This window comes from Centruroides vittatus, unplaced genomic scaffold, assembly GCF_030686945.1.
Source record: "Centruroides vittatus isolate TY-2023 unplaced genomic scaffold, ASM3068694v2 scaffold_769, whole genome shotgun sequence".
Taxonomy (NCBI): Eukaryota; Metazoa; Arthropoda; class Arachnida; order Scorpiones; family Buthidae; genus Centruroides; species Centruroides vittatus.
This window is the reverse complement of record NW_027122717.1, coordinates 3,817,347-3,843,346: the sequence shown is the minus strand read 5'-3', so window position 1 is coordinate 3,843,346 and position 26,000 is coordinate 3,817,347. Positions and strand designations below refer to the sequence as shown.

General features: G+C 29.3%; 1 protein-coding gene across 1 annotated transcript in view; it reads left to right on the top strand.

The window, feature by feature from the left end:
• Positions 1–26,000, top strand: part of Asx (Additional sex combs) — a 129,244-nt gene that overhangs the window by 64,404 nt on the left and 38,840 nt on the right. The window contains exons 7-13 of the mRNA XM_067288045.1: positions 5,535–5,647; positions 5,733–5,766; positions 9,274–9,353; positions 9,681–9,941; positions 16,804–16,835; positions 18,863–19,064; positions 19,177–19,357. Of these exons, the coding sequence (XP_067144146.1) occupies positions 5,535–5,647; positions 5,733–5,766; positions 9,274–9,353; positions 9,681–9,941; positions 16,804–16,835; positions 18,863–19,064; positions 19,177–19,357 (903 nt within the window). The remainder of the gene's footprint in view (positions 1–5,534; positions 5,648–5,732; positions 5,767–9,273; positions 9,354–9,680; positions 9,942–16,803; positions 16,836–18,862; positions 19,065–19,176; positions 19,358–26,000) is intronic.

Below are 26,000 nucleotides of genomic sequence, written 5' to 3'. Positions count from 1 at the left end.
AGTTGTGAACATTTTTGAGTCACTGTATTAACATTTTATCAGACAACTAGATACCCAAGTGAACTGAATCTTTTGATATACACAGGACAGAGTTAATATTCATAAATATAAAATAAAATAACTTGTTATTAGTGTCATATTGAAATAAAGTAAAATTATGATTTTCAGTCAAGTCAATTGTCATATTTTTATGATGCTATTATTGCCCTTAAGTTGCAGCAAATAAATATCTTTCTTATAGCAAACAATATTCTCTCAGTATTATTTATAGGAAAGAGTTTTGAATTACATTACAGTAATCTCTTGATTTAACAGATTGAATTTTAATGAATTTTGGATTTATTGGTACAGTGTGCATTTCTTTCATATCTGTAAGCTAAACAACTATTGGATTATGTTGACTTACTTTTCCACAATTATTTTAAATTAATTACTAAATAATTTTTCATCTATTTAATTAATTATTTAGTAATTAATTAAAAATAATTGTGGAAAAGTAGTCCAATGTAATATTACAAATATATTGGGTTATGAGATGTTTGTCTGTGTGTATTTCACTCCTGTTTTGATCAACAATTAAGAAATAGAGAGGATAGGCAGGATGCTGGAAAGAAATTGATCTGATTTGTCAGCTGATCAAGATCAGCAAGTTGAGTTTACACCATGTTGATGCAGAGTGCACAATGTTAGCATTAAGAGGTTCTTTGTACAGTAGAATTTGGTTTTAATGGATCACTTGGGATACCAAAAATCATCTGTTAGTCCAAGAATTCATTATATTGTAAACAACAGATTTCCCACACACCCAGGAAAATATCCATTATTTAAAAAATTTTTATTTTCTAAACCTAACCTATTCTAATAAATTATCATAATTATTAGAATATGTTTAGAAAACGTGCGCCCCCACTGTTTCCTCACTTCTGTATGCTGGAGTCAGAGACAAGCTGCTATTTTGTATACCTAGGGTAACATTAACCAAGAAATACTTGTACTTGAAATTATTTCATCTCTTGAGATCTCTATTCTTTATTCTATAGAAACATGTATGTTATAAGATTATACAGTAGTGAATGTTTTACATAATTTAGAACAAATATACAGTAATTTATCTTTATTTTTGCTAAATATCAACTTGATATCTTGCGGGTTTAATAAGATTGAGCCTGTCAAACTTGAGTCACAGGCATCAAAGACCTCTGCATCACCCCTGTCAATGAACATAGACCACTGCATGTTTAATATTTTGTTGCATCACCTTTGTAGCCAAAACACCATCCATGCGTTTTGGCATGCTGTTGACTAGGTGTTTACATTCATCTGCCATTATGGAATTCCAGATAGTTAAGATGGAAGCTTTTAGTCCTTCAACTGTTTGAAGGCATGTTTTTCGCAGACGTCTCTTCATAATGTTTCATACATTCTCAATTGATGAAAGATTTGGGCTGTTGGATGGCCAAGGAAGAACTTCTGTGTTCTTTTCTGCATGCCACTGTTTTGTTTTCCTGCTTGTATGACATGTGGCCCTATCCTGATGGAAAATGCAGGCTCTATTTGGATATAGCTTTGCTATAGACGGAAATAAATACTGTTGTAGAATGTTAATGTATTGCTCTGAAGCAAGTGTTCCATCAACAAATGTCAACTGACCCATACCACTGGCACTCACATCTCCAAACCATGAAGCTGGCAGGAAACTTCACTGAGCGGTATAACAATGATGGCTCATTAGCTTGGCTGGCAGATTGAATGATACGTTTGCTTTTGTCTGTTGCTAATAATTCAAAGTTTGATTTATCATACCACGGAATTTCATGCCACTTTTGTTGAGACCATGAAAGATGTTCTTTGGATCACTGTATCTGTTTCTTCATTTGATGTGCTGTTAGCAAAGGTTTTTCACGTGCTGCATAAAACTGTAAATGTATTTCTTGTAGTCTCCTACGTGTTGTTGAAACAGATACATTCTTTCCAGTTGTATCATTTCATATTATAGTTACATTCAATATCTGTGGCATAGCAGTTGTTTTTTACAATGCTTTTAAAACTCCTATCATCAATGGTTAATACAATTATTATTTGATGTGGACTTGAATATTTCCAGTGTTTCCTGTGTTCTTAATTGATTTTCATCATAGATTCTTTTTGTTATTCTTACTTCATTTAGATCAGGGCTCTTTATTTTATTTTTCATTGTTAACAAAATTATTGCTATTTTTAAAAAGTAATTGTTGCTGATGTCCACAGCTTTGTTAGGCTTAACATGGCCATGGTTAGTGTAATAAACAATAATCTAGTGCACTGTCATCTTGCTTAGCATTAGCTTTTTTCTAATAGCTTTCTCAGACATGCCACGACTTTGTTTAGCGATGATAGCATTCTTTAAATCATCTGAAATAGCTTTTCTGCTGGTCATTGTAGATAAAATGCAAAGGTTTGTAAATAAAACTAAAAGAGCACCTTATATCATTCGCATGATTACTGCAGGCTAAAGTGAGGCTAAAATAATCAGTTGTTTCAGAAATACTGCAATTGTAACATTATTTAAATGCAAATCATTGGCTGGTCTATGTTCATTGGCATGGGTGATGCGGCTGGTCTATGTTTTTTGATGCCTATGACTTAAGTTTGACTGGCTTAATTTTGTTAAACTTGCAATATATCAAGTTGATATTTAGCAAAAATAAAGATTAATTACTGTATATTTGATCTAAATTATGTAAAACATTCATGCAATGAATCAAAAGCTAATCTTTTTTTAAACCTATTTATTGGATGACATATTAACTGCAGCCTGGTCTAAGTTCAGTGGTGACTACTGTGTATTATGTCATGTGTACAACTAGGCTGATGGAAATTGTATATACCGTAAGCACAAAAAGAGGCAAATTACTTATGTGCATTAGCACTTGACTTCATGATTTGACTTAAAAAGTCATTCATCTTGGTTTGTTTTGCCACTTTTCTGCCTATTGAATACAACAGCTGCATGATATTAGCAATGTCAAGTACAGTCTGTTTATTTATGCTAAAATTTGTCAGGAAGATCATGATTTGGAATGACTTGATGTCCTTGATAAATTTTGGCACTATATTTAGACCAATGTCATTTTGTTCACTAAAGTTCAAAATTACAACTGGAATGGATAACTAGCAAGATAATTAACATCTTCCAGCAGAAAGAGTTTGTATAACAAACGTTTCCAGTTTATTACCTGTTCCAGTTATAAACCTGCTTCAGGTTTGAAATTTTAAATTCAAAATTCCCAGATTGAAATGTTTTCAAATATTCAATGTTATTATTTATAAAATTCTTTTTGAATATTGTGAATGTGTATACATAAGTATATATTTTTGAATGATTACATATTAATGAAATGCTGAGTATATAAATAATAAAGTTAAAAATACAAATAAAATAAACCATAGTAATTCCGTATGTTTATGCATTTCTTATGTATAAAGAACAATCATCATGCATTAGATAGAGATTCTGAGTCTTTATGGTTAATACAATTATTATTTGATGTGGACTTGAATATTTCCAGTGTTTCCTGTGTTCTTAATTGATTTTCATCATAGATTCTTTTTGTTATTCTTACTTCATTTAGATCAGGGCTCTTTATTTTATTTTTCATTGTTAACAAAATTATTGTTATTTTTAAAAAGTAATTGTTGCATATTGTGCAGAACAGATTGCTTTAAGCAGTCAAAAAACAAATTTTAGCAGATCATCACAGAAAAATTGCTGTGATGTATACAAATTGGTCTACTAAATTAATTCGCAAGCCTAAAATTTTGATGCAATGCAACAAACACCTTAAATAATTTCTTAATACTTTCAGTTTAAAATAGCATCAATTGATTGAACTGAAAAGTTAAAAGAAAGTGTATGAACTTAAATGTGGCACAGAATAGAGCTAATTGAAAAATTAGAACAAAGCATCTCAGCAATATGAGTTTGTGAAATTTAAAACAATACTGTTTTTGATCCAAAAAATACTGTTTTTGATGTCCATAAATCAAAAGCCATATTGCTTTATTATTGTTAATTCCAAATGTTGTTTTACAGATGCTTTATTTTTAGAACATTGCTGACTTGTTGTTTTTTTATAATTTAATAAATGCATATTCTGTATTGTATTAAAGCTATTTTTGCATTTAGTTATTTGTATTAGGATTTGAAAAGAGTAAAAATGATTTCCTTTGTAACATTTGAGTTTATGGACTTTTGGTGTTAATGGGCATCCATTAGTCCCTATTAATTCAATAAATTGAGGGTTTACTGTATATTGTATTACAATAATATATTTTTTGAATTATTAGATCTATTACACATTATTGTCATCATCTAATTCAGTTATCCTAAATTAGTTTATTTCATAGATTTAATTTTGCATATGCATTTGTATGTGTGTAATTATTTATATCTTTGTAAACAATTATAGATATAAATAAATAATTTTTAGGTAAAATTACATAATATGATTATTTAATAATTTAATTATAATTCAAAAATAATCCAGATTGAAGATGCTTGGCTGATAAATTGCTGTTTTGAAAAAACAGTAAGAAAGTTCATCATATAAGTTTCAATTTAATTGTTAAACTTATTTAGAATTATTCTTCAGTTTAAGGTATAAATAAGCATTAATTATATTGAATACATTATTAAATATTTAAAATCATAGAATTTCTAGATATTTCATAATGTTGTTGTTATAGCCTTTATCACATAATAGCTATAACAATGCACTAAAAGGAGTAAAGAAAATAAATTACTGTTCAATTTTTCAGTACTTATCAGTCTTTGATAAGTATTGAAAAATTGAACAGTAATTTGTTTTACATCTTTGAAAAGATAATTTGACCGTGTGAAAAATTTTAGATTTATCAATAAACAGTGTGATCTTTACAAACAAATAGGCACTTTTGTTGAAGTTCAGCATTATAATAGGCACTAAATACAAACAAAACCTTAAGACTGGGGTAGTTAAATCGGTTAAATGGGGTAGTTTACTAAATGTTTTCAGCTCTGTTGATGAGCCCTTGTCAATTTTTAAAGAAATGTTCAATGTTAAGTTGTTCAAAATTTGAACGCTATTTATCTGACAAGGGCTTGTCAATAGAACTGAGAAACATTTAGTAAAGTGATTTAACTACCTCAGTTTTAAGGTGTTGTTTGTATTTAGTTAAAAATAAGAGCTGGGTTATAATAGATTGTTATAATATGTACATTCAAAATATACTGTTGACATTTCAGTAATATATGTTCATTGATTATCAATGACACTAGTAATCAAACTACACAAATCAAAAATTTAATGAATTTAATACTTTTACTTTTATTATCCAAAGCATCATCAGACTGTATTCACTATGTTATGTGTATGATGTAAGAAAATCTTTGAATACATAGTGCAGAGTTTTACAACAAAATGGTTTTATTAGATTTTAATTAAACTTCTAAATTATTTTTCAAGTGTATAAAGGCTTTGAAATTATAGAACTTTCTAATTTCATTTTTCTTTTAGCTGACGATAAATATAGAGATTGTGGAAATTTAGAAAAAAGATTAGAACCTTCTCATAAAAAACCTCAAACAATGAGGGAGTTACTTGCTTCAATTCCTGGTTTAAGTTTAAAGGTATTGTAATGTATACAAAAATTTTCTATAGTAATTTTTAATTCAAATTTATAATTTAATAATTAAATATTTACTATTGTTTTAGCCAAGGAAGAGGTCAAATAAAAAATTAAGTGCAGGTAATTATATTTCTATTATTTATTTTTTAGTATTGTTTTTTAAAATGTTTAGATATACAATAAAAACTGCTTAGGTGATCACCTACACCTGTCAAAACAGGCAAAAGTTTCTGGCATGGAATAGTTTATACATAGTCTTTGTATAAGTTACTTGTATTAAATGACCACCTGTGTAACGTGACTGCGGGCATCGATTTTCGGTCAGAAACAACATACAACAACTGTAATAAGCAACTACTTTCACAAATATATCTGATCTAAATTCTTGTTTGAACCTACCTCGGACACTTCTCCCACCCTTGAAATTAGGTGCAGGTGTTAATGAATTAGTCTAACAACAAAGGAAATTCATTTGTTTGTTTGAAATTGTCCATAAAATGAAAGAAATGCGAAATGCTGTCGTTACAAGAGCGTGTTAAAGTTATCAGAGAAAGTGAAAATGGTTTATCCCAATGGCATTTAGCTTCAAAGTTTAACTGTGGGAAAATGCAATTTATTTTACCATAGACCTACAGTTTAATTGTTCTGGAAGCTTCAGTTTTCATGATGAAGCTCAGGCTGGCATTTGTATCTTGTCTTATGAATAGTGAGGTCTACTTGGAAGTTGGAGGATGCATTAATTTCCTTCCTTAAAGATTAAAACATTTCCCTGGAATTTACGCACAATAAATGCCAGCACAAGGAACTGGTTTGCAAGTAAACACGTCACAATTATCTTCTATTCACCATGTTCACTAGATTTCAGTCAAATAGAAAATGTCTGAAATTCTAGTTTGAAGAGTTTATGTCAGTAACCAACAATATGGCACAGTCCAACAGCTCAGAGCAGCTATTCAAATGACATGGGTTTATCTTAAACAAGAAATTTCAGACAGTTTCGTCAGAAGAATGCCAAACAGAATTTTTCAGTTTCAGTATAATGGAGGTCTAAAGGTCTAATTAATTATTAAAACTTATTCTATTGATACATTTTGCTGAAATAAAAGGTTTTATTTTAAATGAGGTTATATTTTTTTAGCAATTAGAATTAGTTTTTTTTTTTAATAAATATGCAAATTTTTGTAATAGATGCATCCAACAATATAACAAGGGATATGATTGGATTTCCACTTACAAAGAGGTCAGACGTTCCAGTCACTGATTCGAACGACACTTGGTGATCATGTACAGTAGAGAGTCGGTAATCGGAATGGCCGGTAATCGGAACAATTTTCAGTCGGACTGTGTCATGTTGAATCGAACGTTTTTGATACTAGATTTACTTCTAAAGTATAATTTTCATGTTATTTATATTCTTCAATATATTTATTTTGTTTGTACAAAATAAAGAAATAATTTTTAACAATACAATAGCCTCGATTATTATTATAAAAATTTTCGTTAGGCTTAAAATCGACGAAAATTCAACGCGAAGCGACACGCAACGGAGAAAAATTCAACACAAAGCAACACGCAATCGAGAAAAATTTGAACATCAGACAGGTTAATGTATTTTTTCGTACATAATGGGTAATCGGAACAAATGACTAATCGGAACAACCCCAGTCCCCAATTGATTCCGATTTTCGACTCTCTACTGTAATTCTAAACACAAATATTATCTTGTCTAAATACTAGGTCCCATTTCTCAATCATGTCTGAAAAAACAGGCTTCTGAAAATTGAGTGTTTAGCTTATAAGTCTGTAAGTTCCATATCTTCTTGGAATGGAGATAGCTGAATGGATAAGATGCTAGGCACTGGAGCTACATGGTATGGATTTGATCCTTTGCAATTTTAGTTTGCTTTTTCTTATGTGTAACATAATTATTTTATTATTTTCCCATATTATTAGCATTATTATTATTACTATTATTATTCCTCATGTTTAAAGCTTACAAAACAAGAGATTAAAAATTGTGACGACATTTCCTGTTTAGCAAAAAAGAAGTTTCTGTAAATTTAACTGTTTTATGTCATCAAATAAAACTTTTATTTCTTCATATTTATTTTCAGCTATGGTCGTAAATATAACAAACATAAGCATGTAAGGAAATTGTCCATAACATTAACATCACCGAACAATTGCCTTAAATAATCAGATTGTAACTCTGCTAATTTAATGATTAATACTAAGTAATTTGCTACTAGAGGTAGACATTAGGTGCCATCTTGTAACTAAATTAATAATTATAATTTTAATAATTTAATAAATAATTTAGAATCACCTTGAAGAAAAGAACTGACCCAGGGTGGGGTTTGAACCCATAACCTCCACTTGTCATGTGGTGTTCTTGCCAGTTATGCCAGCTGAACCCTGAGCTAGCCTTTGCTTTCAGATTTATTTGAATTTAGATAACTTTATGCAGTTATATCTAAATTTGCTGTTGTGGAGTTGTACTTAGGCCATGGATGTATGAGCCATCCACAGCTAGTGTTGTGATTAACCGCATAAGGTTATATCTAAATTTAGTGGCCAAGCATAGGTTGTGGGTTCAAGTCCCATCCTGGGTTAATTCTTTTCTTCCAGATGATTCTAAATTATTTGTTAAATTATTAAAATTTATAATTATTAATTTAGTTAAGAGATGGTGCCTAATGTCTACTTCTAGTTGCAAATTACTTAGTTTTAATCATTAAATTAGCAGAATTATAACCTAATTATTTACGGTAATTATTTGACAGTGTTTCTATATACATATTGGGCTTTGTGATGTTTGATATACTCATAACATTAAGAATTAAAAAAATACTCTGTGACTATGCCACTCTGTTTTCATATCAGACTTTTCTTTTTTGTTCACAGTAACGTCTGAAGCTTATTCACTTGTGGACGTATGTAACCATGAACAAAAATATCTGAAAATAAATCTGAAGAGATAAAAGTTTTATTTAACGACATAAAACAGTTAAATCTACAGAAATTTCTGTTTTGATAAACAGGAAATGATATCACGATTTTTAATCTCTTGTTTTGTAAGCTTTAAATGTGAAGAATATTAATAGTAATAATAATGCTAATGATATGGTAAAATAATTATCTTACACATTTAAAAAAAAAACAACTAAAATCACAAAGAATTGAATCCATATCATGTAGTCCCAATGCTTAGCACCTTATCCACTTGGTTATTGCCATTCTGAGAAGATGCAGAACTTTCAGACGTATAAACTAAACACTCAATTATGTTAGACCTATTTTTTGGAAACACTTGAGAAATTGGTTTTATTATTTGGAAAAGGAGCTGTTTGTGTTTAGGGCTACATGATAACCAAGTTTTGTTCACATTGGAGACCCAAACAGCTAACCTCTCCTTGTTTAGTTGTTTAGTTTTATAAAACTTTTATCTTTGTCTCTATTTCTTAAGTTATTGTTATAGTCAAATTCTCAACATTTTAGTAGTAAGGTTATAATTTTCCAGAGTGCATTATATGTAAATTTATATATTGTAATAAAATAAATTTTATAAAGATTAAAAAATATAAATGTATTATAGATTATATAAATTTTTTGCTTCCATTTTTGAAGCTGCTCAAATTGCACAGACAAAGAAAGGATGTATAGACTTGGAAACGCCAGATTCTATTTTGGTTAATACCAATTTAAGAGTAAGTTTTAAACTATTCTCATTTTGTTTTTAAGGATATATTAAAGTAATTAAAAATTTATTTGAACTATCAGAATTTTAAAAATTAAACTTTTAACATATATTGTATAGTTATATTGGTATAAAATTAAGAAACATTATTGTTATAATTAAAATATCAGCAAGTAAAATCACATGGTTTTGAAAATTTGATTAATTACTATAAATGCAAATGATTATAATCTTTTAAATTAAATATAGATGGATAATTTTGTAAATATGAATATTTAATGGGTTTGTTTGTGTATGTGTATGAAGAAATTTATTTAAAGTTTTAAAATTATTTCAGGCACTTTTGAATAAGCACACATTTGCAAGTCTCCCACCACTCTATCAGTATCGACTAGTACAGCTTCTTCCACCAATAGATCATGTCATCGGTCCTGAATATTCTGTGAGGCTGAGTGCATCTGCTCTTAGTAATGAGTTCTTTGCCCGATCTTGTCAAGAATGGAGAGAGAGATTAGCTGAAGGGGAATTTACACCTGAAAATCAACAGAAATTAAAAGCTGAGGCAGAGCGTGAGCATAGCAAATTAGATCCTTGGAAGGTATTACTCAATCATTATGAGAATTTGAAAAAGTTAAATATTAATTTGAATGGACGATATTAGAAAAATTAAATTTTAATGCATGTTAAGTTATTTAAAATAACTCAGAAAATTTAGTTCATGTTATGTGAAGTATCCTTACAAGTTTTCTTTTAGTTTGATGTTAATATTGTTTTTAGAAGAACTTTTTTCTTTTTTAATTATGCTGAAAACTATTAGCTATCAGTGAATTGATGTTTGTGATACAATATATTCATAAATTTGTTAGATTTGGCAGTTTTATTCGATTTTTTTCTTTTGTTCAAATGCAATGTAGTGCAATTACTTGACCACTTGGCATTTTTCATCATTAACTTTTATTCAGTGGAATAAAAGTTAATGATGAAAAATGCCAATTGGTCGCACTACATCATGTTTGAACGAAGGAAAAAATACCAACATGGTTTCAAGAATGTTAATGAAGTTTTGAGTTTTTGATTTATATACACATAAACACACAAATTTTTAAAAACTGTAAAATTTAGAGTTGTAATATTTATTTATAATATATATATTATAAATAAAATAGTGACAACTTTATAATAAGCATAGTTGTTGCTTATTGTGATTACATTAGTTCAAGATTGTTTTGATAATAATAAGTGGCTGATAACTATTTGACAACTTCTCTCTTGCAAAGCAGCGAGTGTACAGGAGCTTGTATTTACAGCTAGGCTGGTCAACCAGTCAATTCCAATTGCCAAGTCAATTTTGAAAAATTGTTAATCAAATGCATCAGTATTTGCTATTCACAGTTTTGTAACATGTATTTTTTATTAAATTAAAAAAAATCCTGTTAAATTATTTTCAAGTGTTAAATCATGAATAAGACATTATATATATATATATATATATATTGTAAAGCCAAACAACCACCACGAGATTACATTGGGATAGTTTTCCACGATTACATTTAATTAATTACTAAATAATTTGTTTTTTCTTTATGCTATAGGTATTCTTGTATTAATTCCCTAATAACTTTGGGTTGATATTCATGTTGAATTGCTTGTATCATTGATGTTAGATGAATGTGTGTATGCTCTTCTTATTATAACTTTGAAACTTGCTAATTTATATGAATACAGATCATGTGATATAGCAGGGATGAAAGATGTAGGTTTATGATATATAGATATCTTGATTCAATGTTTCTGGATAAGAAAATTGCACACTATTGCTGGAGTTTGGGTTTTTTTGAGTGTATTTAAGAAGACATCCAGTTAAGGGAGGTAATAAACTATACTCATTTGTAGGTACATTTTCACATTTAATATTTTATTTGCACATAATTGTGTACAAATATACCAGTACATTACAGGGCACAATACATTTGGATAGAAAAAAAAATGATTAATTTAAGCAAAAATCCAGTTATCTAAATATTCTGCTTATACAGACAGTTCAAGGTCCCAATTAATTTGGATAATTGAGGTTTTACCATTCTCTATATATCTACATCATAAAAATGAATAAACTATGTTATGAAAAAATACTATGTTTTTTAAAATTCTGCTATTTTAAAAATCCCTATGCTTTGGCTTGCAATATGCAGCTGGTCATCCATATCTCAACATCAACATTGCTTGACCCAGATGAGTTACTATGATGAGTACACTATCTGGGTGTTAGCAGTGATACGAGGGCTATTTTTTAAATAAGGTCTGTTTGTGAATGAGAGTGAGAATGACATGCGATCAGCAGTGTGCATGAGCATCCGCTCCCAGCAGGCTTTGCATCCATTTCGGTGCCATTTGCAGCCATATTGTCTGTCTGTGTGCTGTAGAAGTTTATAATGTTTAAGAAAATTAAGTCACCTGCCGATTGAGATACAATTTGTTATTCGATTTCAGCATGAAAGATCATGGCAACTGTCTTTTGGGACAGAAAAGTGATTTTGTTAATGGATTTTATGCTGAGAGGCCCAACAGTCAATTCTGATGCATATATGTGACCTTGAGAAAACTCCAGCGTGGCATACAAAACAAGTGGTGTGACCTACTGTCTTCCGGTGGCAGGCAGCAGATTTCTTTGAAGTTGGAATTCAAAAAATTGTTGAGCGATATGACAAATGTTTGAACAAAAATTATGTAGAAAAGTAGATAAAAGTATGTAGAATATGGGGAAAAATATATTTTAATGATATTTACGGCATTTTTCTTCTTATTAAAAAACGGACCTTATTTAAAAAATACCCTTTGTATATGTATAGATTGATGACTATGGAACCAATGGAATGGAATGTTTACTGTACAGTAAACAGACTGGGTCATCAGACACTAATATTGAAATGGTACATAATTTGCCTCAATGTTGGTTATTGCTTAATGGTTACAAGACTGAAAAGCTGTTGGTGGTTTCGATCTATGACCACCTATCTCATGTCTGTATCTGTATGTGTAATTCTTAAATTCCCTTTAGATTCCTAAAACTGGGAATATCCAAAAGCAGTGGTCACCACAGGAATTATCTCATTTATGCTTACAATTTGTCTTCAGTTAAGAATGACAAATCTTGTCCCTATGGCTTTGTTAAATCTACTGTTTTATTACACATTGGCCAAGGGTAGTCTGTGGTTTGTTAATAAATATCACATGAGCAGTTGAGCTGCTTTGCATTTCCTGCTTGCAAGAGACAAGAAACTTATGCAGGCCTCGGAGTCGCTCACTTTTCTCACTTGTACTCACTTTTCTGAAGTATCCTCACTTTTCTCACTTTTCAGGTCATTTTCTCACTTTTCTCACTTTTTTGGTCATTTTCACGTGCTTAATTAAGATGTGGGACAAACCAAAAATAATTTTAAAGCCAAACGAATTGCCGAATTATCGGACTATCGGAATAGAATTTTTTAGAAGAAAATACGCGGCCCTGAGCAGACTCAAAATTGCAACTGCCCGCTCAGTGTCGTTAGGTTATAGGAAACAAAAATTTATTTAACGTATTTAAAAAAATCTTTTATGCACTTAAAAAATCCCTCTCATTACAAATTCAGAAGCCAGTGTTGAGTAAAGTTATGTACTCATGCCATATTTTCATTATTCGCCAAAATCTACCTTATCCGAATTGCATTTCCTTCTACAGAGTTTAAAAATAAGTATTCTAAGCATCCCTGCGGTTTTGGCTGTTTTCTAAGAAAATCACTAAAGTCCTTTTGCAGGGGAAAACACATTACGCAGAGGGATTAATCTCTCAAGCTGACAACACTGCTGCCGCTTTTAAATTCAAAATATATAATTATTAAAATTAACACGAGATGAGTAGCGTAACCTCCTACCACTAAAAAAGATTTCGTTTCTGACCATTTAGTTATCCTGGTTATAGCCCAATAATTTGGCAGATTATTTGGTTTTAATTAACAATCGGGTTATGGAGTTGTCGTTTACAAAAATATTTTTTTACTTGATTTATCTTTAAATAATTTCATAAACTTGAGTTTAATAAAATTACTTTAATGATTTCATAGCATATTGTTAATGTTAAATCACATCTACATCTTCCCATAAATGTATGTTTAAATTGACTACAAGTATAATTATTCCATATAGTAAGTGTTATTTTCATAAAATGTGTGATTACTTTGCTTGTGAAATATCCATTTTTTAATCTTCTCTTATGCCGATTATAATTGTGCATTAATTGAGAGACTAAAAAAGTAAACGAAAATGTAAATTCATATTTACATATAAAATTTACCAAATAAATTAAAATATTCGAAGTGTTGTAAAAAGTACAACACGTAATTGCTTGTGAGAAAGATTTTCACACGCTTCCCAAAGGTTAACAACTTTGCAACGATGTTGGTTTTTATTCATCTGCAGGAAAAAGTTTCTTTGTTATTTATGAAATCATTAATAAAATATTATTTTACTTATATTATTTGGAGTATATTTATTTCAGATTTATTATTTTATTTGGAAATCAATATTTACACATCTCGAAGCATTAAAAAATAAACAGTTTCTGATAATGATAAATATCCGAGAATAGCCAAATTAGTGAAATCAGCATCGAAAATCCCGTTCCCATGAAAGAGAGGATCAATTTTATGCCGGGCACTTTCTCCTGATAGAGCATCAGTGTTAGAAAGAATGCTTAATTCACTTTTGATTGTTAAGGAGAGACTAAACATGTATGACCAAAGCCCACACCTTGTACCTATTACAAAGGACGACTGAAATTAGCTTCCTCGGTGCATAGAAATTATCAAGAACGATTGGAAAATGAAAAGAAGTTAAAAGAATAAGAGAAACGGAAAAAAGAGCACAGAAATGTTTTGAAGAACAACAAAAGAAAGCTGTTCGTAACATGAAGATTATGGAACTGCAACTGAGTTTAAACCAGAAAAATGTAGAAGAAAATGAAATACATGCGACAGTCCAAGTTTTGTTAGAAGCAGCAAACAAAAAAACTGGAGAAGGCTATTAACAGCAAGAACATGAATGAAGTACAAGCAGCACGTGTGATGCTTATTAGTGTTAAGTGTTCAAAAGCAAGAGGAAGCGAAAAAGAAGGAAGCTGATAACATGCAGAATAATCTTAATAAAAGAACATCATCTTTCATGACTGATTATTTACAGAAGCCAAAGACTTTTCAAGTATTCATGGTTTACTTGAAATACAGAAGCCACTGGTTATCGGGAGACAGAAAAAAAACGCGATATAACCGAGTAATAAAAATTCTGGGCTTTTACTGAACAGATTATACATGCTATGGAATCGCTATTCTTTCATCAGCAAGTGTTTCTGATATAAAATAAGCTTAGTTTTTCAATCCTGAATTTTATTCGTAGGTTATATCGAATTAATTGACGTTTACGTAAACATCGAACGCCCATACGAAACCATGAACGCCCATTTAGCATTATTGTTTCTTTAAGAATGACATTGAAAGACAAATACTGTCGATATAAAAACAAAACATCAATTGCGATTTTATTATACAGTACTATATAAATCGCTTATTAGAAATTCGTGTAGTTTATATTTTTCAATAAAAATTATAAATACTGTAATTGAAAATTTAAAAAAATAAATATTGAATATATAATAGAACATCAAAACTTATAAAATTAGAGTAAAAATTCTCTAAAAAGCAAAATAAAGTTACTACTGTATAAAAATTTTAAAGTTTTCGTTCAGAATTAGAGATCTTTTCCTTACACATTATGCTGGTGAATTCGAAATTTCACACCTTTATGTGAATTGACGCAATACCGTTAATTCACATAAAGGTATGAAATTTCGAATTCACAGAAACTTGTAAATGAGGAGACTGTACTTAAAACTAACAAATAAACAATTTTTATATCAAAAGGAAACAAATGACAATGGATCTATCCACCTGTTCTGCATATTTAGCTCTTTCTCGTATTTCGTTGCAAATAGAAATTCAGTGGCAATTGGTAATTTAAAATTAATTGACTCAAATGCTTTTAAAATTTGGGGGACAAAAAAAAAGCGATATAACGAGTGGCTACTATATTACAGTATATACAGAAATTTTTAAAATGTGTTTAACCATAACAGAATAAAAAGAAAATAACAATTTTTACCGCTATTTTGCTGAGTTTTCCTTCTGTGTTTTCACTTTGTTTTGTCACTATTGCACTCACTTTTTATTCACTTTTTTCTGTATTTCAACTCACTTTTCTCACTTTTTCAAAGGGGAAATAGCACTCCTAGGCCTGCTTATGGTGTTTTCTATCTCTTGTTTTTTTTTGTATTTCAGTTTGTGTATTCAGAATTTTAAAAATTGCAATAATTAATTTTTTCAATTAAACAATTTTCGATATTTATTAGTTTTGGAATAAAAAGTAAAGAAAATACCGTAAAATGATAGAATTAAAGATAAAAGTTCTACTGTCACTAAACCAATGAACCAGCAAAAGAAATTATTTAAAAAAATTTTATTATTATTAATATCAACCAGTAATTGGGTGTTATTTTTGTATAGAATTAAAGTATTAAGATTCCTTTATTTTCATGCTTTTACTATATTGAATTTACTGAATATTTCATAATTTATATTTTTATATAATAATACATAGCAGTTTCATTAAAATTTTTTACTAGATTATACATGTAAAGATTTCTTTATGCTATAAAACACCTGAGAAACTGGAAAGTGATATAAATATTCACAGACATCTTCTGTACTGCTTCCAGTAGAGACAGCTATATTGGCACAAACAAACATTTTCGGTCTACAGGTAGACATTAGGTGCCATCTCTTATCTAAGTTAATAATTATAATTTAAGTAAATATTAAATATTATATTATACAATCATAATATAAACTTATATACTCATAATATAAATATTATATTATATACTCATCGGGCTTAGGGATGTTTAAACATTTTCGGTCACTTTCAGACATCATCTTCAGGTTATTATGCATTTCTGTAAATTGAATGCTGTTATTTGAACAACTACTTTAAAATGGAACATTTTATATACCATGTGATGACTTTTACATACCTGGATTTCATTTCTAACTAACAAAAAAAATGATTATGTTATATTTTGTCATTAAGTACATCACATTTATGTTTTTAATGTGAATATCTTTACGTGGTGTATAGAATGTTCCATTTTAAAACGATTGTTCAAATAATAGCATTCAATTTATGGAAATGCATTGTAACCTGAAGATCTCTGAAAGTGATTTAAAATGTTTGTTTGTGCCAATGTGGCTTGTCTACTGGAACCATTACAGATGTCAGTGAGTATTTATTTATTCATGTTTTCATAGCAATTAAATCATAATATATTTTTTAATACATTTTAGTTTGTTTTAATTAATTTTAATAATTTTTTTCAGATTAAGTATTTTGAGCCTGTATGGGGCCAGAAGTGAGTATCTTTTAGAATGGCTATTAATTCTTGATATAATTTTTTCATTTATTTGGAGTTATTTAATATATAATAATAATTATATTCTTCTGAGAGTTTAAAATTATTTTTAAAGACTTTTATGGAATTTCCTAATGTTTCTGTTCAGAAACATTGTTTAAACTACAGTGAAACTTCAATTTATTGTTGTTGGATGTATTGCTTTTCCAGAACTATCATTCAATATTGAAAAAAAAATTTTTTATTTGAATTATGAAAATTAAACTTGCATCACTTGTTTCTCAATTTTTTTTGCATCTATTGGCCAGAATTTTTAATCCTGAAGAATATGAATTCTATAATTTTTTAAGTTTGTACACACACAAAAATGTTAATATCCAATTGCTAGTAGTAACAGCAATTAATTTTCTGGAGTGTGATGTAGCAAGTAGTGGTTTGTAGTGATTTTGCATCTACCTGTAGAACAGATTGGACTTCATGATGAAAAAACATCATTGATGTATGTTTTTTTGACTTAGCAAATATATACAGTCAAATATGACTGTTTCTTCTTCTGTATGTCTTTTGTTTTTTCTGTAGCCATATGATTGAGGTTTCACTGTGTGTTTAGTTTACAACTAGTTACTAAATAATAAAATTTAAAATTATAATTAGTAGTATTTGTAATTTTGGGTTACAATTAGTCAGATATAAATGAATCATATGCAGTATTTTACTTCATCAGATTTGATAATAGTATGTTATTAAATGTACTGTACATTTAATAACCCAACATACAACATTCCACTTGACTGTTTTGCCTTGAGTTATCTTGGAATAAGGCTTATTTTTTACAGTTTTTTTCTCATATTGTCACTGTTTTTTTTATTAGCTACATTAACACTATTTTCAAGAAAACTCAACTTTCCGCAGACAATTTTATCATTCTTAAAAATACTGTACAGTATGTTGCAGACAATCTTTGCTCAGACTGCAGTATATTAAGGTTAAATCTTTGCATGAATATTACAGTTATGTAAATTATTGATATATTCATATCTTATAAATGTAGAAAAATTTGATTAAATTTTGATAAATTTATTTCATTATTTTTTCATTTTAAAAGCTTGGTAAACCAGAATCTGTGCATATGAAGATATTTTTATGAGTAGTTTATTGTATTTTAATGATAAAAAGACACTACATCTGCATAAATATAAATGATTGTAACTGTTTTAGAACACTCAAGTTAGAACAACTCACTGTTTTAGAACAACTCACATAACAGAGTATTATCCAAGGTAATATGGTATCATTTGGACAAAAAGTGTGAAATTCAAATAACTGCTAAAAACTGGTTAATCTTTTGGTGTATTCTATACCACTGATTCTTAATCATCACTGATTTAACAGAGCATTAGAATATGTAGGTGCCACAAAACCATGCATCACCACTCACATACCAGGGCACTGACATAGGTGGCCAAGGCAGGGGGATGTTTAGACTTCTATAAATAGAAACCTAACACCACTGACTTGGCCACCTATGTCTATGACCCTGAAATTGAGGTACATTTTTATAGTACCTGACTTCTATAATACATTATACAGGCAATAGAACTTGACTGAAATTTCTGGAGCTGTTAGAAATTTATAAAGCTGCTGCAAGAGATGTAACCATTAACTTTAAGGATGCAGATTCATTTCCAACAGCTTGAAAGACCCACTTTTCATAATTTTGCAGTATATGAGACTGTTGAAGTGTCCAGTCCACTAATAAACAAGCCTCTATATTTCAAATCTAGAATGTTAAGAGTCTGAAGATGTCCATTTAACACAGGAACATGTTTGCTAATATGAGTTTTTTATCATTTATGCTGGTTTTTTGGTTTTTGCAATGGTTGTTTATTTAAGTGTGAAATTTTTTACATATAACAAATCTAGTATGATGGAAGTCCACAAGTTTATTTTTACAATAAGAGTTGATTACATAAGAAAAAAATAGTTTAAATATTTTATAGTTCTTTAAATAACTCTTTTTACCATAGACCCACATCTGATTTTCCTGAACAAGGAAAAACATCTTCATTTTTAATGGGTGCATCACCCTTGAAATCTTCACTTACAACACCATCTAAACATGTGCCAACAATTAAAATTAAACAATTGGTGAAGAAGAACAGATTGGTTCCAGCGATTCTTAAACATCGTTCCTCCGTAGCTGTTAGTTCATCTACAAATAACTATCAGGTAAATTATTGGATAGTTAGAAACATCATCCCTAAGATAATTAATAATAAATTACATTATGGATTACAAGATTCATATTTTCACAGAAAATTCCCTTATTGTAATTCATCAGGTATCATCAAATCTCAATGCTGTATCCCATTCCAAATTAGCATGCAACGTGTCTGACGGAACAAGTAACGATTCTTCGTCACTTAAAAGGCCTCTGAAAATAACTATAGATTCTTCGTCGTTGACTTGTAATAAAAAAATAAAACCCAGCACTGGATTTACAACAAATCCCGTTATTACAAGTATGTAGTTTTTATTTTATATTTAATTTAATCTAAATAAATTAAAAATTTAATGGAAAAAAAACAGAATACTTATCTTGATGGTAAGTATTTTGTTTGGAAATTTTTATTTATTAAAGTCTTAATTATTCTTAAATAAATTAGAAAAGTTGTGTATATATAATTTGATAAAACATTGAAGTATTAGTTATTTTTCATATATACTTTTTCTATAATAAATTCTAAACATTGAAAATTTAATAAATTTTTAAATTTTAATTTATGTTGACCAAACACTATTATTAATTAAATCACTGGGTGAAACTAGTATTGAGAATATTTTCAAGAAAATGTTTTCATCATCATGAATTATATAACTTACTAAAAGAAATAATGAGTTAAAAGATATGAAAAATATTATTTCAGTATATTATCATTTACAAATCATTGTATTCATCTCAATAACAGCACATAATTTTGTATTTGTTTTGCATTTACAACTTATGTCCATAAAGTTTCAAGACTGATTTTTACTAAATTAATTTCTAAAACTATTCCTTTATTTTGTTATCATGAGACTAAACTAGACAAACAGTAGTCTGCAACTATGGGAAAACAAAGAATTAGTATTAAATTTTGTTTCAAGCTGAATAAAAGTGCCATCTGGATTACAGTAAGTCTATAGTAATACAGTTATACGATGTACACATGTTTGAATAGTGAAGAGTTTTATTTCATTCCATTTAAGAAAGCACAACTGAAACAATTTGTAATCTTTGTGACCTTTTGCAAACAAATTGACATTAAAAATTATTGACCCAGTTAGTGTTTTCAGTTTCAGGTCACCTGACCTTAAACTGTTTTATTCTGTCAGGAAAATGCTTAATAACATTTGAGCCTGTGCACATGATATTGTTATATCACTATATGCTTGCTATAATAGACTTAGTTTTAGTGAAATTTTAATCTAACTTGTAGCAAAACTTAATGTTCAACTCTTTGTCCATTGTTATGACAAATGTTTGTAACAAAGTTCCTGGTAGATACAAAAACAAAATTGTAGTATTTATTCATACAGAAATTAATGTATCAAAATTTATACAGATAAGAAAATTAATCAAGTTTACTTCCATAAAAACAAAATAAATTGATATAATATTTCTTTAATAAAATTAATTTTGGAAGTTTATGGATATTTAAACATATATTAACATTTTTTTTTTTAAATTTATATTTATAGAAAATCACATAAATCACTGGAAATAAATAAGTTTTAAAATTCAATATAACATTTTTATGAATGTTTTAAAAGTTTGTGAAATAAATTCTTCCATAAATAAGCATAATTTAATATAAAAATAAGAATATGTTAAAAGTGTAACATAAATCATAAATAGAAATGAAGATTTCTTATTTCTTATTTTTTCAAAAAATGTGTTTTATGAAATGCTTTTGTGAGATTTATATACTTATGGAAAAGTTGCCCATATCCTATCTGAATAGACTCTCAAGTTAGAATTATTTAAGAATTAAAACTTTAATCTTTATAATTCAGAATGTATGACCAGTGTATCTCTATATTTTTTTTTTTTGTTAATTCTATTCCTTCAACTCTTGCTTGTGCTTTTATTCTGTTTTTATTTCTGAAATTAAAAATGTGATTCATTGTGTACATGCTGATTGATAGACTTATTTTATGAATTTTTTTTTGTTCTTATTGACTTTTGGTTGTTCCACCATATTTGTATTGAATAAAGTGGGTTTCAACTCACTTTAGTCAATATGTAAGAGTGTAAGAATACTTTTGTAATATGTAATATACAAGTGGTAATAAGAGATTTGTTTAATAAAATCAGTCTTGCACTCACCATTGTCATAAGAGGTTTGATTTCTCAAAAAACTTTATTTCTGGACATATGTTTAAATGCCTTTTTTTTTTTTCTGTGAGGAATCTTTTCCCAAAGTTTGTCCCATTATTTCACAGTAATCCTGTATATACAGTAAAAGCTCAATATAATGGACTACCACAGGACTGAAGAAATTGGTCTGTTATAATAAAGTACATTTTATCTTGATTACTTGTTATGACAGACTTGTCTGTTATATCGAAAAGTCCATTGCTATACAATAGAGTATCATGTTAGAATAGATCTGGAGAAAATATGCACAAACTGCAGATAATTTCTCCAAGTGCAGATGCTAAATCAATGTATTTTTATCTTTTTTCAGCAGCTCTGTTATTGTGAATATAAGGGTATTCTATGTATATAGTAATATCAACTTGTCTGTTACTCTATATTGACATTGTGGACAAAAGTCAGTTATGTAGTTAACAAAATTTCAGTTGTAAAGTATATAGGCCAGATCTTAATGAAAGTTGTAAAAACAATACATTTATTTATTATTATTATTTTAAAAAAAAAATATTTTTAAGAATTGTTTTAAGAAAAAATTTTTTTAGCTGCAGCTGTAACTTAAATAAAACTTTCTGGTTTACTAAGAAACAAAGCATAATGAAGGCATTTATTTTTGAAAGAAACCAGTAAATATAATTTTAAGTGAACAAAAACAAAAACATAGTAAACTTGTAGCCAAAAAATTACTAAAATTTCTTTGTTTTACTTGTTTTGGTATGGTTTCAATCCAGTATTCTAAGGAGACCACATTTTTGAGCACCTATTTTGGATATTGTTTCACTTGAAGCATGTAATATGATAAACCATGTAAGTGCTCTGTAGTCTTGTACTACCTGGATTGTTTTATTTCACTACTTTCATCTTCATTGTTGTCTCTGAATCAACAGTCTCAGCTGCCCCACTGGTCAAACGGTTGCTATCACTGTCATCAACAAAAAACTGCATGTTTAAAATAGTGTTCAATTGTAAGAGATCCTGAGCTTCAGAACATCTTTTTAAAGCATCTAATAAACTTGGTTTCGACAAGGCTTCTGTTTCTATTTGATGTAAAATTTTGCCAACATTTGTCTTCTGTAACAGATCTTAACATTCCAGATTTCTACTTGATTCATTGGCTGAATGAGTGATGTTACATTTGCTGATAAGTAACACAATTCAATCCACTTTTAAGGTTTTTGGAGAAGAGCATGCAGTGCAATTGTCCATCACTAGAAGAATTTTTTTTGTTCTGCTAATTCTTTTTCTTTGAGACCAAAGTCATTCATGAAACAAAGTTTGAGTCATCCAATCATTTTTGTTGCTCTTGTACAATGTAGAATGAATTTGAATGTTTTTAAATGCCTGTGGGTTTTTGTTTCAACCAATGGCAAGCAATTTTTGTCTTTTGCTTCCTGTTATATTAGCACATAGCAGCATGGTAACTCAGCTTGTACTTTTATGGTATTAGAGGCCATTTATTTGTTATCCATTCTTTTGTTGCATTTTTGTCTGCTGAACTTGATTCCCCAGACACAGTTACAAAGGTAATAACATTACATTTATAAAATATATAAATCATCCTTCATACAGACTATATACAGTATAAAGCTGGAATTATTGTATTACTAATCTACAGTATCTTTCACATGTTTCCAACAGCCTCTTGTAAAATCCAAAGTGCAAACATTTTCAGCCCCATTCAGTGGCCAGCTTCATGCATTTTTTTGAAGATTTGCATTGGCAGTCAAAACTTTATAAAAAAAAAATTCCAAAACATTTATAATGTTTTGGAATTTGCTTGAAGCTGACCACTGAATGGAGCTGAAAATGTTTGCACTTTAGATTTTACAGGTGGCTGCTGGAAACGTGGGAAAAGTACTGTAGATTAGCCATTGTTTGCTTGCTTTAAAACTGTCCAGCTAAAGTTCTGCAATCTTCATGGCTTTTTCACATATTGGAACTATTGAAAGAAATTTGTTGTTTTTTCTATCCATTTCAAAAACTGGTTTTTCAACTTCAGAGTAAGTGTCACCTGCATTAAAATTGCATACATGAAAAAGATTACTGTATAATTACTTTTTGCTGCGTAAGGATGCTGTTCATATAATTCTCTTAATTTAAAATTTTACCCTATTACGTAGCCTAAATCCTATAATGGATAGTATAAGACTTTACCTTTTACTTTTTTGATGAAACTGTTATAAGTAAGGAGAGCCTGTTGAAGTTTTTCTCTTGCTTTTCAAATGTCTGAAATTATTTGCTTACTCATTTCTTTACCAATGTTGGCTTGAAATTTTCCATCTTCAATCTGACAAATTATATCAATTTTGTGTGTTAAATCTAAAGCTTTTCATCTTCTCTTATGATCCATGGCTTTGCTTTACATAACAAATCAAGTTTCATTGCTAATAAAGAAAACAAAATCAAACGTGAACAAAACTAGTCAATCAGAAAATGAAAGGAAAACTAAATGTAATGTGAAAATTTATGCTGAGAAAATTATTTAAAAATGAATTTTATATTTTTTTGTATTTATATTTTGCAAATAAAGTAAATATATGATAATTGCAATAAAACAAAATGGCAACTAAAAAGCAGGGCGAGTGATACTATCACATGGGAAAACTGGGTGTTTGCCCAGGGTGGCATTTTTCATAAATTTTCGTGACTGAAAATAATGAACAGTGAAACCATTGTAGTAATATAATTTTATTTAAAATAGTTTAAATCCACTTAAAATTTAAAAACATTTAAACTAATGATGAAACGAATATTCGGTTACTAGTCAGTATTCAGCCTGTTTTTCGCTATTCGGCTGAATACTGAATATTTAATCAGTTTGGCCGAATGCCAAATATTTAATCACTATTCGGCCAAATACTGAATACCTAAAAACAGGAGTAAGAAATAACAAAAACACAGTAAATTAATTATTTTGGTGTTTAGATTTAATGTTATTGGGTTAGTGTTGTTTGTTTATATTTATTTATAACTTACAATCTGCACAAAATAAAAAATAAAATAATATTAGTGACATGTATTCACAATTTATAATTACAAAGATCAGCACACATACATACCTATTTGTTCAAGAATCGTGACACATCTGAGGGTCTGACCCTGCCTATCCTTCTTTTTAAGTGCTCGTCTTTGCTCTTCCCTTTCTCTTTCCTCTGTTGCTCTAGTCCACGTATACCTATGCATATATCATAATGTGCGCACACAATACTTTCGATTTGTCACTTCTCTGTCGTAGATTTCCCATTTTACAATTACGTGACTCATAGCCTGGTGATAACGGAGAAAAGAGACAGTTAGGACGTCGGTATAAGTCACAGTTATGATTTCACAGATTTGAGACAGCTTGGTAGTCTGAAAGGCCCCAGGTTTTTGCCTGTGCACTCTAAGTGACTTTCATTACAAGCATTTAGCTTTCTGAAGTCTATGAAAACAATTATTTTGCATTGATAGCCGCATATTTTACGCCAATAAACTGCCTCGACTTGTTCGATTATGCTGTCAACTCAATTTCATATTTATTTTCACATTTTCACTTTGCAGTCCTTCTCTGTTCTTTTTTCGTTATTTACACATGTAGGTCATTTTATTGTTATCCACATTTGATATAATCATTTATCACATACTGCCATGACGCTCCTGTCTCTCTGCTATAGCTGTTAAGAATTAAAGCAATTGGCGAAGCATAGTGACAACGGGCAAATAGAGAGCAGGGTTCTTGCCATAAAGTGGTTTGCGCACCAATTTTTGTATGTGTGTTAATCAAGCCGAATAGTTTAGCCGAATATTCAGCTATTCGGCCATGCTCCTGGTTGAATATTTGGTATTCGGCCACGCTCCTGGCTGAATATACTATTCGTTGCAACACTAATTTAAATATTTCTTTCCACTTCTAATAGGTATGGCATTTTAAAACAGTTTTTTTTTTTGTTTTATGTAGAGGGATAAAGGGCACCAAATGTATGTCTTGTCCCTGGTGGCATGAACTCTAGTGCTGGCGCTGCTAAAATGTCCATAATAATGAAGGACAGTGGTATGCAAGACCTGAAAAATAGTCAGTAGTAGTAGTAGTAGTAGTAGTAGTAGTAGCCATAGTCCATTACACATTATAGAGAATAAGTTTTCTTATAATTTTTCTATACTTTTGGCCAGACCAACATCAGCCATCTGTAATAATATTCGGTCATTATATTGGGGTCCATAATATTGAGCTTTTACTTTTTATAGAAAATGCAAGACATATGATACAAGACAGTATATACAGTCAAACCTGTTTTTATGCGGTGGATAGGAACCGCATAAAAAAAACGCATAAAAAAATCGCACAAAACTTTCACGAGTGGCTATAAAAAATAGTTTTCGCAACACAATTAAAAAAATACTTTTTTATGCGGTCAATAGGGACCGCATAAAAAAAGTCTCACATAGAAAATAACTCAAAACCGTACAAAATAGAATTTATTGACAACAGATGTCAGCACTTGACTGCATCGTCTTGTCTATCATCTGTTTTACATATTTTTGTCCAGGTGGTGTTTTGTTGACTTAAAAAATAAATTATTTCATTTTTCGCATATTCATGCAATAATATTACTATAATAAGTTCATTTATGCTATAATAAGTTTATTTAGCTATAATAAGTCAACGTGAGACATGATAAATCGCACGAGACTAGTCGCCAACTATACTGCACAAATAAAAAATCGCACAAAAAAACCGCACAAATAAAAAATCACATAAAAAAATCCCA